At 34.7% G+C, this 12,591-nt stretch overlaps 2 protein-coding genes across 5 annotated transcripts; one reads left to right on the top strand and one right to left on the bottom strand.

The window, feature by feature from the left end:
• Positions 1–3,469: 3,469 nt before the first annotated feature.
• LOC131631782 (uncharacterized) lies at positions 3,470–8,098 on the bottom strand. 4 transcript variants are annotated; one of them, XM_058902550.1, is made up of 4 exons: positions 7,888–8,098; positions 5,901–6,444; positions 5,108–5,164; positions 3,470–3,960 (listed from the first exon to the last, which is right to left on the bottom strand). In XM_058902550.1, exons 2-4 carry the CDS (start codon positions 6,350–6,352, stop codon positions 3,891–3,893), a joined length of 579 nt encoding a protein of 192 aa, XP_058758533.1. In that variant the 5' UTR covers positions 6,353–6,444; positions 7,888–8,098; the 3' UTR covers positions 3,470–3,890. The 4 variants fall into 4 exon arrangements, with proteins under 4 accessions (XP_058758533.1, XP_058758530.1, XP_058758532.1 ...); XM_058902547.1 differs by having other exon boundaries at positions 5,901–6,532; positions 7,888–8,091; XM_058902549.1 differs by having other exon boundaries at positions 5,108–5,168; positions 5,901–6,532; positions 7,888–8,083.
• A 1,524-nt stretch (positions 8,099–9,622) lies between these two features.
• On the top strand, positions 9,623–10,965 carry LOC131631799 (uncharacterized). The gene is made up of 2 exons (XM_058902570.1): positions 9,623–10,190; positions 10,331–10,965. The coding sequence occupies exons 1-2, from the start codon at positions 9,623–9,625 to the stop codon at positions 10,963–10,965; spliced, it is 1,203 nt and encodes a 400-aa protein (XP_058758553.1).
• Positions 10,966–12,591: the final 1,626 nt, after the last annotated feature.

The raw sequence follows: 12,591 nt of genomic DNA, 5'->3' as shown, positions 1-12,591 counted from the left end.
ATCACGAGTTTATTGTGTTTATAAGATTAACTCAAAAAATCTCGGGAGCGATTCGTGTAGAGATCTTGTGTGGAAAGTAGTGTGTGAATTAAAAGAAACTGTTTGTACAAAGACAACATAAACGCAAAACTTAATTGAAAAAAACTTTAGTAAATGACAAGTATGTAAAATGAAATAAATGACATTAAACAAAAATGAAAATATAAGAAAGTAAAGATAAATGACATTAAATATATGTGATGAGCATCCTGAATCCAAGTACCATTGGTCTTTGAATTTTTCTTCATCTCTTGTTGTGACCATCAGCATCATCTCTTCTTCTTCTTCGTGCTTTGCAAACTTTGCATCATTTTATTGATTCTTTTGTTTTTATAGACAATCATTAGAATAGTGACCATATTTCTGACAATTGAAACTCTGAATGTGACTTTTGTCAGGTTTTCGACCACCACCTCTTCCTCAGTTTGCAACACCACCTCTTTGGTTGCTTTGGTATGAGGGTTTTCTCTGATTCGACCAGCTTCCTTCTTGCTCATTTCGACCAATCGAATTATTGTAGCCTTCTCTACCTTTATTATCATTCCAACTTCCTTTGTCTTTCTTTTCTTTTGTTGATTAAGCCTGCAGAGCCACGTCACTCTTCGACTTTCTTACAACTCTTTCAGTCATTCTTTATTCATGAGATTCAAGTGTCCCTTGAAGCTCTTTATTTGTCAATGTTGACAAGTCTTTCGACTCTTCTATGGCAACTACCACGTGGTCGAACTTTGGAACCAGTGATCTCAAGATCTTTGCAACAACTGATCTTGATGTCAACACTTTTCCACATACCTTGATTTGATTTACCAGTTCCATAACCCTGGTGAAGAAATTAGCTATGCTTTCACTTTCTTCCATTTGAAGCAATTCATATATTCTTTTTTGAGTTTGTAACCTCACCTCTTTCACCTTTTCTGCGTCTCCAAACGACTTTTCTAGAATTTTCCATGCTTATTTTGCAGATTCTACATCACTCACTTTTTCGAAATTATCTGGATTCACTCATTGATGAATTATAAAGAGAGCTCTATAACTCTTCTTCTTCAATTTTTTGTGTGCAACATTTTTTTCACCCGTAGTGTTTTCTGCCAGCGGTGTTACTCTTTTCTTCACAAGATTCCAAAGATCTTAATAACAGAAAACAACTTTCATCTACTTCCACCAATTTTCATAGTTGTCAACTTTCAGAATCGGAAGACTCGCCGGAAAGTGTCTGTTTGGACAATTCATCACCATCGTGATTTTCTTCCAAGAATTGCTCAGTCAGTGCTTTAGATATCAGATGTTGGAAATCCACCAAAACTTGTGGAGAATTTCAATCAATCTTGATGAACAAGATTGTTATTGCTACACAATGACAATGAAAGAAGGAAGAAAGAAAAAGATGAAATTGGAAAATAGAGAAATTAAGGTTTGAACAAAAGAAGAATATTTTCTACGGAGTTTCTCTCTGCTTTCAAACTGAAATTTCATTCACTTTGCAACTGCAAATTCTCAACTGTTACAATAATAAAGGTTACTCACTCTATTTATAGTTTTAGGTTGTTTTCTTTCTTAAGCAAAGTCCAAAATTACTAAAATCCAAAATACTTATTTTAGTCTAAGTTGAAATCTTGTGTCAAACAACCTCTAATATGTTGCTTCGACATAAAGGATTACAATCTCAACCATTAGTATTATTTTTGTGTTCATGTATTCTGTTATTTATAATGAGGAGATACATGAAAGGTGCAGCTAACCTCTTGTTAGCAGCTTCTCCCGTCCAGGATTCAGCATTCTTGGATTAGGCTTCTCTCGGACCATTGATTTACTTTCTTTCTACGAGTTGGGAACTTACGTTCTTTCCGTTCTGCTTGCTCCTTTAGCTCATCAATGCCTTTATTGTAAACCCGATTACAATTACTTATTGGCTCGCAATAGAACTTGAAAAGCAATAAAGAATTGGAAATGGGTTTGGAGAATAAAGATGCCTACAAAGACTCAACATTCTATTTTGCTCTGTCCCTATGAAGTACTCCATATCACTAATGTTAAAAAAGTACAATATCGCTACTAGTACTTTCTATGGCAGTTTCACTTTAACTAATGAAGATGTGCTTCATTGCTTAAAGGATTGTCACTTAGCTCGTGACATTTGAAAAACTATCTCTATCAGATACATTTGATAATTCTTTTCAGTATCCACACCTACAGATTAGATAAAAGAAAATCTTCATTCCTAGCTTTTTCAAGATTTTCTTGCAGCTTTGTGAAGATATGGAGATGGAGAAATCTAAGAATTTTGGATAAAAAATAATGAAAGAAGCATTATGTGCTTAGATACATTCATACTTGTAAGAGGATACAGATCATTATTTGCTTGGAAAGGGAACAAATGACAAGGTCAGGAATGTGGTGTTTTGAAAACCTCCACAACCAAGTCTTGTGAAATTTAATGTTGATGATAGCTGCAACTCTGGTAGAAGGATTGTTGTTGATGGTTTTATCCAAGAAGAGTTGGCTTCGGGGTTTCTCCTACAATGATGTCACTGATGTCGTGTTTTTTGCGGAACTTTTTCTAAGTTATCATGGTATTCGGGTTTTCTCCTACAATGATGCCATGATGGTACTAACGATCTGCTATTAGGAGAACTTTTTCTCGGTTATCATGGTATTACTCCTCTGCTGTAACATAGTCATTTAAGAACCATCATAGAATCAGATAGCCTTGAGAATATTTAATTTTTTAACCAAAAAGATTGAGTTATAATTTCATGCATATGGTTCACTATTTTTGAAATTACTAGTGTAATCTCACTTACTACTTTTTAAGATTACTAATCTAATCAATCATGCCCCAAACTTAGTCATGCATCACGGGCTTCCAAAAGTCACCCGATGTAACTACATGGTCGTCTCCACCATCTAACCTCTTAGATTACACATCCATCTAGGGTTTTTGGGTACAGCAAACAAACAAATTGTTACCCGTTGTAGTTTGTGAAGAGCAAAAAGAAAATTGAAAGATCATTACAAGGAACCTTTCCATCATTCTTTGATAATTATCATTTTTTTTCCATTATCCATATAATCTTATAGTATGGTTGAACACAATCAGTTTATTGGTTCACTTTGATCCCAATCAATAAAAGAACAGAAGAACGTGACCAACAACCTTCCTTGTGCAACTTGAACCGAATTTGAAATATAAGAGACTGAAATATGAGAGAGAATGCACCACATACAAGAGAATCAATCGGCTCAGCAATTTTATTCTCAGCTTTGCTTTTATCTAGAACACAGGTATCAAATCAATCAAGAAATATTCGACACAACTGGTATTCTCCAAACCACAAATTTCAAGAAATCTAGTCGATCCTTTAGAAACTATGAATGAACCCTCACTTTTCTTCCTACACTTAATAATCCAACACAATCTCACAACAGCCTATAAAGCAATGGCTCAAAAAAAAATCCTTATCACAAGTTTGTCAACAACAGTCAAACTGATACTTTACAAAAGCTTATATTTGTATGATCTTTCCATAAGACAGAGCATAGAACTAAAAAATTGTTGATCCTTATAAATAAGAACATGAAGTAGCATAAAAATGATGAATCAAAGCAAAGAATTCACACAAGAATTATACAACAAATTGATGAGAGGTATTAGGAACAAAACTTGAAGCCGCGGCAAGTAATGGTAGAAGAGACACAAACAAACAATCACTCAAGCAAGATGTTGTTGGTGTGTATATATCTTCAAAGGACCAAAAATTCTTCACTCCTTTTGCCTTTAACTGAGTGATAGATTGTGTTAGCAGCAGTGAACATCCCTACGAATGACCCAATAATCTTAATGAAACTTCAATTTACATTATCGTACAGGAACAAGTTCTGTCATTTCCATGATCATATTCATCATCTGATCCATCCACTTCACTGCAGTTGAATGACAAATTTCATTGTAAGGAATCAATCAATTACAGGCAGATAATAAAACATAAATATAAAAAGGAAAAAATGATAAATAATGTCAGAAATTTTACCACAACCAACTCATATATTAACATGTATAACATTATACACAAACCAATGGTTGTCAATCTATCAAGGCATAGGACAGGTCATTAACAAACGCATTTAATGCAATAAAGGCCTAATTTGTGATATACTTGAAACAGATGGCTCCCAATTGTAAACAATTTTCAAAGTTATATCTCATCAAATGTGGGACTTCTATCAGACCCTCTCACTCCTAGGACTAGACATCTCGGGCGTGACCAGAGTGGCCTAATAACGAGTGGTCTAACAAATCTTAGAAAGGCTAAGATAATACCGTGTAGAAAGTAATCAGGAAAAATACTTTGATGTTTATTACTCTAATCTAGGACTGTTTACATAGAAGAAATTACAATAGTTGTTGTCCAAATAATCAGGAAAACTACTACAATAAACACAAATCAAATCATACTAAAATTAAATCCGTCTTGATTATCCTAAAGATACAGCAAAGAATATTGCTGAACTTACTCAATTGATCAAACTCTCCATACACAAAAAGTAGATAAAACCACAGAAGATCATAGAGGTAATATAGGTTTATACGCTAAAGAAATGGCCAAAATGCATATGGTATTGAACTATAATATACATTATGTGCATAGTCATAACACAGAAAATTCTAAGTAGAAAGTCGGCCAGTCGGGTATAGTTGATAATGACATCAAGTCTGGACAGATCAATAAAGTAAAATAAAAAATAGCAGAAATTAAGTAATAACATTCACAGAAAGAAAGCAAGAAAAAGGGGAAAATTTATGAATCTTTTTTGTTTAAACATTTCTTGAGGACAACAAAACAAATTCGATCATAATGGAATAGGAACAGTAATAGAGGGTAAGACCCCCCCCCCCCTTTTTTTTAGTAATAATAGGTCAAAAACAAAAAACAAACATATTGAGAAATAAAATCAAAATAACAAAACTGTCCTAGTTCCAAGAAACCACGTTACAATACCCACTAATCAAACATCATGTAAAAGCATGCAAGAAATGTTGAAATTCCCAAAAACAAATATTGCTATTCACCTCCAATCACAGACACCAAAAACTTCAGGAAAGCACATGGCAACAGAAGCGCCACTCCTTGCTTCATCATAAAATTCCAAAATAAATAAAAAGAAATCAATCCAAATTTGAAAGAATAAATTAAGTCATTCCAAATGTATCTAAAATCATCTTCTAAGAATACAAAACAGATAGACCACTTAAGAAACAATGGCTTTTAGTCTCAGATTTAGGAAAACATATATCAAGACAGGAAAGCTTCAAACTTTAGAGGATTACTAATCCACAACAAATATCTCGTTGCCTTTAATTTTCAAAGGGAAATTGTAAGAAGATTTGTATACCTATGCAAAGACAAAGTTAGATTTAAGATCTACCAGTTTAATCATCCAGCATCAGTTGAACCCAATACAATTTGGAATGAACAAAATATAAAATTACTTTGAGCTTGGGAAAGCTCTATGTGCATGTTCTCTAATTAGAATTCAGTTTACCCTTCATCTCTCAGAAGTAAAACCAATTTAATTCAACTCAGCCTCAAGCTAAATGCTAAAAGTTTCACTTATCAGTCATCACAATGAATACAAAGACTTAGGATCTGCAATTTAAAAATAAAAAAAGGAAAATGAAGAAGCCCATTCTAGCAAATCTCATGCACTTCTATCAATCACACAAAATAATGTATCAGGAGCTCCAACGTTCTAAGTTCTAACAATATAATCGGGTAAACAAGGCCTCTAAAATTATATAATTGTACAGAGAGAAAAATTATTCCTTTCATTACAACTTGTATATAAAATAAAAATTCAAATACCTGGGCTCAAATTCTCGTATTTCAACAAGCTCGCTACCACAAGCATCTGTCCACTGCACTCTTCTTCTTTCTGTTTGATCACAAGGAGTAGTACATGCTCCATGTCCACCTGATGCTTCTTGTTCATTAGTATCCTCAACAGAAACTGATTTATTACTTTGTGGCCTTTTAATGCTACTTTTAAGTGTGACCTTTATACCATCATTAGTATCATCTACATGAGCAGAGGGATCCTTTTCATCATTAGAAACCGGTAGCCCCGGCGAAACATCATGCTGTTGGGCAGGGCCCACTTTAAGTGGTGACGGATTATCAAGCCCTGCGGAAGTGCGACCAAAGCAAACAAAGGAGGCACACCCGCGGGAAAGGCGATTCTTTGTGGAAGCCAGCTGGAGTTCAGGGTCAGATCCTTGGTCTACCAACTGGTACTGGTTCCAGGGTGCAACTCTCATGGGTTTATCCTCATTCCTCTGTCCCAAAAGGAGTAGGCTCAGGCCCTTGCTATACCCTGAAGCCGAAGCAGAGAAGAATCCTCCACCTTCTACTGCAAATAACATCAGTTCTGCTCATCGGCACGCCATAAATGATTTATATATATGACTTCCTCCTCTTAGAAGAACAAAAGCTACAGCCTTTTCAACCAAACAAAATCAACAATCAGATTGATTTTCCTTAGTTTTAAAGTCCTTCAGTTTAACTTTTTAAACAACATTTTCTTATGCACTTACTTAGACTCTTCAAAAATCAAAACACAGAATATGCTCGGTTGAACAAGTTCGACTTCAATGTCAATAAGATAACAAAAGAATAATTTTTAAAAGAAGTAAGATAACAAAAGAACATTTAACAGTGAATTTACAAATTTACAAATTACCAAAGCCTTCAAAGCTAAGGCAAGGACAATCTCCAACAAACAAAATACACTTTCAGACTAGCACAAGTTTCTAGATGCTCCAAAAACATGTAGAATATGTAATCCAAAATACCAGCTAAAAAGGGGGCCATAAAGTAATTGATTTCTGGCATGGTTTGACTTTTGGAAGAGTCAAAAGAAATTCTAAAGATGTAGTATTGATTCTGGAATGATTTTGAGTTGTTTGGATCTTCTAAAGTAGAATTGATTCTGCTTCTAGAATTAATTCTACTTGAAGCTAGAATTTGTAGCTTATGAGTTTTAAACATAATTTTTTACACTAAAATTTACTTTTCAACTCACTTTTACATAAATCAGTTTTGCTAAACTCAATTATGTTAAAATAAACTCTATCAAACTCAATTCTGTCAAAATCAATTTTGTCCACCGTCAATCCAAACATACACTTCATTTCTAGTAAAAATATCAAAATTGTTCCAAGTATTTACATATACTTTCGCTGTATATTTGATTCAACGGTTGGTGGAGCACTTAAAATTGATTCTGGATATAATTGATTTTGATATGTTTGATTGCTCTCAAGTAGAACTGATTTTGTTTTTCAAAATTGATTCTATTTGAAGCTAGGATTCATAACTTTTGAGTCTATACATAAGCTTAATTTTTACTCACTTTTGCAAAAATTTAACCACAATCAATTTGCCCAGAATCAATTATTCTCACCAGAACCAAACACAAGCCGTCATCCTTTACTAACCTATATATCAATATTTTCTTACCAATCTGATGAACACGAACTAAAAAACCTATGGATTCACTCAACCAAAAGAAAAAATAAGATCACTACTTCAATGCAACAACTACCAACAGCACAACACACATACGCAATATCAACAAGCAATTTCTCAAACAGATTCACAACTCCAAAAAAAAAAACAGCAAAGTTTCTCAGTTACTTGCAAATGCATGAGAAAGAAAATCAAAACCACGAAATCAAATCATGAACAAACACACTCAAATCAAACAAAGCAAAGACAGATTTCGAAGTGTCAGTTTCCATTCACTAAGAGCAAATCTAAGATCGAAAAAGAAGGAAAAGCGATTCAACAATACCGGAAAATCAGAAGCGTGGTGACGGCGCGTGGATCAACGGTGAGGATGAGTAGCAAGAGCGGTGTCAGTCGCCACCTGGACGAAAAACTCGGCGAGAAATTAAAATTGAGTGACGAATAATTAAGAGAGGATAAAATAAAAAAGGGTTCTGTGTATTTTTTTTTTCATGTTTTCAATTATTTAAGAAGAGGATAGGATACTGACTCACACGGCGCATGGTAGCGACGTAACTTTCATTTCTTAATGTGCGCAATGGTTTTGGCTTTGGCTGCGTTTTGTTTTCTAGTTTTATTTTCGTTATTTATTGGGAAATTTTTGTGATAGTAAACTGTTGTTTCCCAAAAATTATTTTAATTTTTTTCCTTCACAAAAAATTACTAAAATTGATTGCGTATTATTAACAATGAAGTCTTGAAATAAAATACTAGTTCAGTTCAGTTACATTATATTGGATGAAACCATTTTAAAATTAAATTCATAAGATATGAATTTCTAAAATAAAGGACTTAAAAAGATAAAGTTATGGATAGTGGGTTTTCTCTAAATATTTTTTTCAAAAGCAACTCATTTTCAAAGAGAAATTTCAAAAGCAATTAATTTTTTTCGAAAACTTAACAAACGAAAAGGGAAAAAAGGGTCGAGTATTCAATTGATGCCTTAAGCAAACTGGGTGAAGACGAAGGCAAGTCCTTGTAAAACTCTAATCATGATAGGTCATCTGATCATGAAGCCTACAAGGAAATAACTTCTGGTTCTCGAAATCCATCTGATCAAGTTCATAGAGAAATAAACCCTAATTCAAGAAAAGAATAGGAAAAATGTTATTCACTTCAAAGCGCTTGCAATCTTCAATCTTCTGATGAATCAATGAAACCAATGAGATGTCTTGAGGCATGAGAATCCCTTGTATCTTGAGTGATCCAAAATGAGAGCATGAGACCCTTCTTGCACTAATTGCCAATACAACCAATCTTCTATTGCCTTGAGAAAAACCAAGAAGACCAAAGTACCTAGATCCCATCACAAATGCATGAATGTGTATAATGAAACATAAGCCATATATGGTAAAAAGAAGAGGGTAAATTTTGGGGTGCAACAATGGGTATCACAAGAAGTTGCATACTTTTCATCTTATTTAAAGGGAGATGAAGTCAAGTTGTGCCATAATAAGCTTGAACATCTGAATCTTAAAGGTACAATGAAGGTTATGTCTGGAGAAACTATTAGAGGTTTTGAAGAGGATAAAGTCTATAGTGAGTATCAAATTGGGAATCAAACCAAGTTGTCACGCCAGAAGTTGCAACATCAGACTACTCTAGTTCCTCCACATATGGAGTTAAGAAGGCCCAATCAAGATGAATGTCCTAGTGGAAAGAAGTGTGTCTGTGAGGTTGATGGTTTAATCATTAAGAAAAGGATTGATGTCAAAAAGGATGTTGGAACTACATCACAACAGATGGATACAAATCAGTTTGAAAAATTAAGGGGCGAATTGGGAATTTGCATTGTTAAGAAATTATAGCAATTACAGATATGGAGGAGTGGAATGAATATTTTCTCTTCCCTCCATTTATTGGTGCAAGAAACTCTAGGGAAATCATTACAAACTTTCCATATTTTTTCCACACGTCATCATTCTTCTATTACCTACTCCATCGCTTCAATTCTTCTCCATTGTGCTCTTACTAACTCTCATCTCTTTACTGTAACTCTTAAATCAAAATCTATTATCAAGATGTCTCAACCCTCCGCCTCAACAACAAGAAAAATTTCAAGTGAGAGCTCCGTGGATATCATCATTGATGTTGATCCCTTTGCCATCGCTCAACCACCTAATCCTATCAAAAGGAATGCTCGAACACCTGCTACAAAAAGGGCTAGACCGTTTAATGTAAGTGCTTCCTCTACCCTCTATGTGTCAGGTAGGAAGACAAAAGCCTCTGTTGTGGTTAAGAAACCTCACTCTATTTCTAGTTTGTATCTTGATCCTATTAATACTTCCAATGTTGAAACTGATATTGCTACATCTGCTAAAAGCTCTGTGGATCCTAATGTCGTGAGTAATATTGAAAATATTGAAAAATATGCCTCTGAAATTGTTAGTCTAGACAACCCTAGAACTAATAAGTCCTTAAGTCAATCTAGCATGAATGCTACTAATAAAGACTCTGTTGATAAAAGTATTTATGTGTTAGTGTTTAATATTTTGGGAATTACTGTCGAGTCTAATGTTGTGTCGGATGTCACAACATTCTTGGCCCAACCTGATCATCCTGCTGAAACCACTCAAGAGAACGCTCATGGTGAGTTTGGCAAAGAGACTGATTTTATTTAGACCCTTATAAAACCTCAGTATATTGATGTTGTTAATGTGGAGGAACTGGACTCTGATGATGAGCCTATAGGAAAGAGATTGGCTTCTAGTATTGTGAAAAGTTTGAAGAATACGAAAGGAAAGGATTTGTGTCTGAAAGGAAGGTTTTTAAGTCTGCCAAGAAAAGTTCTGGTGTTGGACCTGCAAAAAGGTGGAGTAAAGTTATGACTCCTACAACCAAGAAAAGGTCCTTGAAAAGGAAGGAGGTACCCTATAGTGATTCTGAGTATGATGTCGAACCTGATGTTCAGGACATCATGACTTCAGCCAAATTGAAAAATGTTGGGAAAAAGATCCCTGCAAATGTGACTGAAGTCCCCATTGAAAACATTTCCTTTAACCCTGTTAAGAATATTGAGAAGTGGAAATATGTGTTTCACAGGAGACTTTCTTTGGAAAGAGAATTGGGTAATGATACTCTGGAATGCAAGGAAGTGGTTGATCTTATTAAGGAAGTTGGATTAATGAAAAGTGTTGTTGGGTCTGGTAAGTGCTATGAGATGCTTGTAAAAGATTTCATTGTGAACCTTTGTGTGGATTGTGATAACAATAGGAGTAAAGAATTCAGGAAGGTGTATGTGAGAGGAAAGTGTGTGGATTTTTCTCCAATCATCATTAACGGGTTCATGGGCAGAAGTGAAGAAGAACAAGCTGAAGTGGAGGTATCTGATATTGTCATTTGCAAGGAAATCACATCAAAATAGGTAAAAGAATGGCAAAGAAAGGGGAAGTTGTCAGTTGGTTGCTTAAGTGTGAAGTATGCAGTACCTCACAGAATTAGGGCTGCTAATTAGGTACCAACCAATCATATGTCAACCATTGCTACAGGGTTGGGTAAGTTCATTTATATTGTTGGAACCTAGACCAAGGTTGATTTTGGGTCATATGTGTTTAAGTAAACCATGAAGCAGGCTAATAATTTTTCTATGAAGATGCCTATAGAATTTCCTTCCTTAACCTGTGGAGTGATTCTGAATCAACACCCTAATAATCTCAACAGTTATGATACTGCTTGCAAGAGAGAATCTCCTTTGTTTTTGCATTATAGATTGTTTACATGAAAACATGCCCCAGACATTGTCATGACATCTGGCAAGAACTCTGCCAACTCAACCTCCAATGAAGGAATCATTGATAAATTAAAAGACACTTGCAAAGCTCTGGATGAGACTATCAAATCTTGTACTAATAAGAAAATCGCACTTAAAATCCTGATCAAAGCCTTGTGAGAGGAAGATGTTGAGGAAAATGTGGACTGAGTTTTAAGTTGTAATTTGTGAATCACTCAAAAGCTTTTAAGCAAAAGTGGATTCTGTGTAATTGGAAGTGTTTCTTCTATTTATTGTCATTGTTGTTATTATCATTGTTGTGTGATTGAGGGGAGTGAGAGGGGTCTCATATCTAGGAGTTCTTAGATAGAAATAGCACGGGTAGTGATTAGGTGTGAAGTTTGTAAAACCAGAGGTTGTTGAGAACTTCAAACTAATACTATTATACTGAATTTCCTTCTTACATTAGATGCCTCGAGATGTAGGTGACGTTTCACCTAATTGGATTAACAACGGAACTGTGTTAGTTACTTTTTGCATCTTTCTTTAAATTGTTTATTGTTTTGTCTGTTGTAACGATGTCATAACATTGCTGTCATACCCCAAAATTTGCCCATACTATTTCTTCTATTCAAAATTCAAATCAAAGCACAAAGCTCCAAGACACACTCTCCTAAATAAAACTCAGAGAATTAGGGTTTTGTTATTGTGAGGGAAATCAGTGAACCAAAGGCTCCAAGGTATACCATATGATCTATGATACCCCATATTACCTCCATGACAAATTTCAGGTCTCAACTCAAAAGATTGATCACTCAATTGCTTAGAAAGTCAACAGTCGTCTGATTTGACCTAAAAGTCAACTGTGGTCAAAGCACAGTCAAAACTCCTGATTTTTTGTCGACATCCTCATATTGAAGTATCATTCACCATTTGATCAATAATAGATCATGGTTCATCAAGGAAAGACCAAAAATCAACAGTTCAAAAAGTTTCTAAATTAGGGTTTGTATAGGAGAAAGTCAATTGAACTTTGACCAGCCATAACTCTCACATGGAACATCAGAAATTTTCCATCCAAAGCTTATTTTGAAGGAAATTTGATTCTCTACAACTTTGTATCTCACATGCCAAGTCTAAAAATGATTCATTTGAGAGCTATCCTAATGCAAAGGGGACGAAATTCATAAGGATTAGGCATCCAAGTTCTTCTCAAAAGCTTCAAAATGTCAAGAACAAGTGGAAGTCGCTTTTGGAGATAGAAATAGACTCAAAGCATTC

The sequence above is a fragment of the Vicia villosa genome, unplaced genomic scaffold (assembly GCF_029867415.1).
Source record: "Vicia villosa cultivar HV-30 ecotype Madison, WI unplaced genomic scaffold, Vvil1.0 ctg.000863F_1_1, whole genome shotgun sequence".
Lineage (NCBI taxonomy): Eukaryota > Viridiplantae > Streptophyta > Magnoliopsida > Fabales > Fabaceae > Vicia > Vicia villosa.
The sequence above is the reverse complement of the archived record's forward strand: the minus strand, read 5'-3'. Positions and strand labels throughout refer to the sequence as shown.